General features: G+C 53.6%; 1 protein-coding gene across 1 annotated transcript; it reads right to left on the reverse strand.

Annotated features, from left to right (window-relative positions):
• Positions 1 to 3025: 3025 nt before the first annotated feature.
• On the reverse strand, positions 3026 to 4087 carry LOC139833820 (uncharacterized). The gene is made up of 5 exons (XM_071824171.1): positions 4057 to 4087; positions 3894 to 3976; positions 3604 to 3798; positions 3350 to 3523; positions 3026 to 3247 (listed from the first exon to the last, which is right to left on the reverse strand). Exons 1-5 carry the CDS (start codon positions 4085 to 4087, stop codon positions 3026 to 3028), a joined length of 705 nt encoding a protein of 234 aa, XP_071680272.1.
• Positions 4088 to 5632: the final 1545 nt, after the last annotated feature.

The raw sequence follows: 5632 nt of genomic DNA on the forward strand, positions 1-5632 counted from the left end.
TTCGGCGGCGTGCAGTGCGAAGCCCAAATCGCATCAACCAGGGCAGGGCGCCGGCGGCGTACAGGCGGTGACCTCGGATGCGGTAGGTGTGCAGTGCGAAGCCCAAATCGCGTCGGCCAGGGCGAGGTCGACAGGGCAGGGCGCCGGCAGCGTACGCGCGGTGACCTCGGATTCGGTTGGCGGCCTGCAGCGTGTGCGGCGGTGTACTTGGGGGCAGGCGGGCAGCGTGCGCGGGGGTGGCCTGACAACATGCGGCGTCGCTTGGGGCTGGGGGAGTGGGGGTCGTGCATAGCGATTCTGTTTTTTTCTTTTCGTTGACGGTTCGCTGATGCGGCCATTGCAGCGTCGAACACTATTTTAGCAGTAATCTGAGCCGCTGATTTTCGTAATTGGATGGACAAGATTGACTGGATCTGCTGCTCTAGCTCTTTCAATAATAGTGGAGATATATGAAGGCAACACAAATCTTTTCTAGTTACCATGGCAAGATACTTTATTGCATGTTCAGGCTGACTGAGCTGTGCTGCCGATTTCCCATGTATGCAGTATTGTCGCGATGATGCAAAATACAAACCGAATGGGTACTACACAAATCACATCATGTAAGGGCTAAATCACCATAAAGAGCATACCTGGAACCAACATCGGGGAGCATCATACACATGGCGAGGAATGAGTCTTGTGGCATATAGCAGTCGTGGTTGGAGCCTTGGAGGGATGCCATGGGAGACATGGCCGGCGTCAAGGACGAGTGCTGATGTTGTCGGTGAAGGACCGAAGGTGGTGTGTGGCGCCAGATCCGGTGCCTCCCTGTTCAGATCCGGATGGGAAGGGGAGGGCACGACCAGAACCGACGCTCGATCATCTGACCATGATATTAGTGGGAGCAGAGGAAGGAGATGTGGGAGGAGATTGCCCGTGCGTTGCCACCGCGGCCGCCAGCAGGATCTGCCGCTCGTCTGTAGTTTCTGAAATTCCTCGCGCGAGGCCACTGCAGGTCACCGCCGCAGTCGTCGAGGTTCTAGGAGCTAGTGGCTGCCTTCTGCCGTCGCTTCCAGCTGCCGCCATCGCTCGGCACGCGTTTTTTGTTCCTGCCACCGGAGGCGCTCGCGTCAACGTTCGACGAGCTCCTTGACGCGGCACACGTCGCAGGCGCCAGGGACTCCACCGTCGCGTGGTTCCCCTCGCCGCTCGCACCGCCGCTGAACACGATCTGGCCGTCCGTGCGCGCCACCACGCCTCCTCTGGCCCGCCACCACGACCCTCTGCGCCAGTGCGCCGTCTCGCCTCCTCTGGCCTGTCACCACCATCTCGCCTCGTAATTGGTGGAGTTTCCTTTCTAATTGTACTCAATTCTGATGGTGCGGTGATTCCTTTCTGATTTTCTTTAGAGGTCGTTTGGTATCTATCATTTCGGCCTGAAATCCTGGAATTCATTTTGGAATTCCATAGGTGGATTGTTTGATTGCCACAGAATTGGGCTGTCATTTCATTTAGGAAATCTAGCAAAATGACGCCATGGGTAAACCCAACGCAATCCAGTCCAGAAGTATTGCTTGCAGGGCATGGAAGCTACCCAGACGGGCACTACGGGAGAAGTCGTCGTTGCCGTGCGACAGATCGCACGGCAAAGAGCCTATTTTGCCCGGCAAAGGCTTTGCCGTGCGCCCACACACGGCAACTTCTGCACGGCAACGACACCGACGGCAAAGGCGACATTGCCGTGCGCCTGACCAAACTGCACGGCAAAGATCTTTGCCGTGAGCACGCTATGTTGCCGTGCGGCAGCCCCTTTGCCGTGCACGATATCTTTGCCGTGCGTGCGGCCCGTTGCCGTGCGGCCGATCTTTGCCGTGCGGACGTTGTCTTTGCCGTGCGGCGAGACGTTGCCGTGCGCCTCACTCTGCCGGCCATGCTCCCTTTGCCGTGCGGCAACACCCCAGCCCGCACGGCAACGCCTCCTCCAGGCACACCCAGACAGCTCCCAGGAGCACAGGCTTGCGCCACGTGGCGCCTTTGCCGTGTGTATGCACACGGCAAAGTGACCAAAAGTCCTTTGCCATGTGCATACACACGGCAAAGGCCCCTGGTTTTTTTATTTTTTGCTGCTTTTCATTAATCCCTGCATTTCAAAATTGCATTTCACATATATATAACATATACAACATATATATTCACCATAGCATCACCAAACACATCAATAACACCACAAATACATCGAGCACACATAGTTCATGCATAACAAAGTGCAATATCCATTATTACAATCCATAACAAGTGCAACATCCATAACAAGTGCGAACAATCCATTACAACGACGACGAGTGCACGAAGACCATGCCATCAACCTTGTCCTCCTTCATTGCTTGCGCCCGCCTCATCGTCATTGCGTTGTGACACATAATCTACAAGGTTTGATGGAATTGGCATTTGTCATTTGCATATTGAACACTTGAACAAGCACAAGTAGCGGGTTGGGCACAAGCGTAGGAGGACTCACCGAGGTTCATGCTCCGGATGATGTTCGTGTTGTTGACGGTGATAGGTGTCCCCGGGGTATGAGTGGGCGGTGGCGGCATCCACGGCATGGAGTAAGGTGGAGGAGGAAGACTCCCCGGTGGAGAAGACAGAGCCGTCTGGCTCATCACCACTCATCGTGCTCGATGCTGCCGCATCATCTCGCCGTCTGTTGCATCTGCAGCATCATCTGTGCTCGCTGCTGATACACCAGAACCTGCCGCTCCAAGTTCCGTGCGTGCTCCTGGGCCGCCTGCTCCTTTTCTGCCATCTCCGCCTACGATGTGTCCGCGAAATCATTAACATTTCAATGGAAAGCATGTGCATGTAAAGGAAAGGTAGAGGCCCGAGGAAGAACATACCCGTAACCGCTCGACAGCTAGATCCGAAGCCCGTGGCCGGGGCTCTACCTCAGGCTGGCCGCTCTTACGACCACGACGGATCTGGCGGAGAGAGGGAACCTTCGCTGGGTCGACGCACCCGTCACCAAACCATAGGCGGCCATGCTTCAAGCCTTCTCCCGCAAGCACCGCGACCTCAAGTCAAAGTCCTCGGCCTGCGGGTTGGCGTCCTCGCCGTACTTCTGCTTGAACTTGGAGACATACGACGTGCACTGGGTCTCGGATTGCGGGTTAACCCACACGGACCCCGTCTCAGGATCAGGCGTCTTCCTTTGCTTCATCTTCTTTAGCACGGCAAAGACGTTAGGCTTCGCTCCTGTCCTGACTTCCTGCAAAAGAGAACATGTAATAAAGTGAAGTGGCACACCCTTGCAGAGTTAGCAAATATATAACATGAATTCAAAGAATGAAGGAACCATTAATTTGCTCACCTCCTTCTGCAGGTGAAGAGAGATGGGGATGCTGCCTTGGATATGCGATCCACCTCGCATCTCTGCCCGCTTCTTCTTGCCCTCCTCGTGCTTCTTGAGGTACTGGGGGCATGTCCACCACATGACCATCGCACGAAAGCACCTATCGTCGTTGCCGACGTACTGAGGAGGGTTCTACATGCACAAGATAAACCCATTATGGTAAAATAAACTACATGGCGATAAAGAAATCAATAACACATAAATGCAAATACCTGCAAGTACTGCCACGGCTGCATGAGCGTGTCGCGAGCGTCCTCCTTACTCATGTGGACGAAGCGGTCGGCGTGCCAGTCGCGGACGCATTGAATACGTGCCTCGTAGTGCATGCCAGTCACCCTCTTCCTTGCAAGCTGGTGTAGGACATCATCGCACGCATTCTCCTTGCCCTCGGCCCTCTTGAAGTATTTCTGCAACCATGCATATAGGTAAAACAAGGGGCATTAGTGCAATTATTGTGAACCAAGGAGAGTGTATGAATGGTAAGAAGTCAAAAGTCACGTACCCAGAATTTGGCAACAACCAAATCCGCCGCGGTGCCGCGGCCAAGAGGATCTTCTGCGAGGCTGTAGTGCGCCCACCTCCAAGCTACGTCGCAGCCACCAGTAGGGAAATTGACTATCCCAGGGAAATACCATCTAAGTAGGCCCCCAAGGATGTTCGAGTACCCACGTGGCGGTCTCTGCGTCGGGTCTTCATACTGGATCGAGCTGCACCATGAAACGACAATATCAATATGTATGTGATAATAATTTTGATAATGACAAAATTGCGATAACGAAATGCCAAAAATTAACATGTACCTCCTTCCATAGGGCTGTAGAACAACGTGCCTGTAGCGCCAGTGCTTCAGCGCGGGGAGCTATGTTATCCCACGCCGATATGGCTTCCTATCACGTGGCCTCAGCTTCTCCACAGCTGGAACGTACTGGTAATCCTCCGGCTCACACCACTCTAGGCTTGGATCAGGATCGAACACTAAGTTCCCCAACCCCTCATCCTCCGAGAGGTCCTCCTCGTCCCCCTCCTCCTCCTGGTCCTCCCCACCCCCCTCCTCCTCCTGGTCCTCCCCACCCACCTCCTCCTCCTGGTCCTCCCCACCCCCGTGGTGCTCCTGGTCCTCCTCCTCGTCATCATCATCGGCTGCGGGAGGGGGGCTAGGACTAGGAGTGAGTACCCGCATCGCATTCTTCCTACGCGGCCGCCCTGTGGGAGCGACAGGAGGGGGGCTAGGAGGGGGGGTAGTAGCTCGGCCCCGCCTCAAAGTCCCTATACCTACCAAGTCCTTGAGCTTCTTTTTAAGACCGCCACCCCTTTTTTTTGGCGGCATGCTTCAATCACCTGCAAACACAAATGAAGAGAGTGGTTTATTAGTACGCAATATTGTAAAGAGATAAATATTAGTGAAAGCAACAGAAATATAAGTAGATGAACATTAATGAAAGCAACAATAATGCAAAAGGATGAACATTAATTAGTGGAAGCAACAAATAGCTAGCATAGAGTTCTCTCAAACATAGCACAGAGTTCTTACAAATAACCTAGCTAGACAATCTCTATTACACAGAGTTATTACAAATAGGGGAGCCTCACAATTACTACTACATAGATCAGTAGCCTGTGTCGCCATCCGTGATTGGACCGCGTGTCTCCTCATCGTCATCAGGCTCGGCGAACCAATAATCATCAATGAAACCTGGAGGTGGTCCATCTGCATCGAGGTCAATCCCTGCTTTGAACGCCTCGAGCAAACTCAGGTCTTCCGGGGCACAGACATCCTCAGCTTCATCTTCTGCATTGTCTCCATCCATGCCCGCGTCTTCTTGTTCATCGTCTACGACCATGTCATCGATAGTCGGCAAGCCGATTGTGAAATGGCCGGGGAGCCCTTCTCCCTGATAAAACTCGACACTCCTTGCTGAGGGGTCTACGCGGCGGTAATCGTCAGTGTTTGGCAGGGGCGGCCTATTGCGTGAAGGCACCGTCATCACAACATCCCATCCATGTAGACGTTTTGTCGGGTTTTTGCACGCGTACGGGAGATAGAATACTTGAAAGGCCTGGGTAGCCAAGATGTACACATCCTCTCCCTTATAAACGGAGTTCCTTTGAACTTCAACCAACCCAATTTCAGGATCCCGTCTCACCCGACGTGGGTCAAACCAATGGCATTTGAAGACGACGGGATTTAGCCCTTTGTGAAACCCGTAATTCAGCTCGTATATACCCTCGACTCTTCCATAG

The sequence above is a fragment of the Lolium perenne genome, chromosome 7 (genome assembly GCF_019359855.2).
Source record: "Lolium perenne isolate Kyuss_39 chromosome 7, Kyuss_2.0, whole genome shotgun sequence".
Classification (NCBI taxonomy): domain Eukaryota; kingdom Viridiplantae; phylum Streptophyta; class Magnoliopsida; order Poales; family Poaceae; genus Lolium; species Lolium perenne.

Bases quoted from the DNA above. Each gene is read 5' to 3' on its own strand.
- LOC139833820 (XM_071824171.1), bottom strand. From the start codon at position 4,087: ATGAAGACCCGACGCAGAGACCGCCACGTGG. The intron at 3,977-4,056 runs GTACTCGAACAT...GCTGCGACGTAG, and splicing joins ACGCAGAGACCGCCACGTGG to CTTGGAGGTGGGCGCACTAC. The intron at 3,799-3,893 runs GTACGTGACTTT...GCATGGTTGCAG, and splicing joins TGGTTGTTGCCAAATTCTGG to AAATACTTCAAGAGGGCCGA.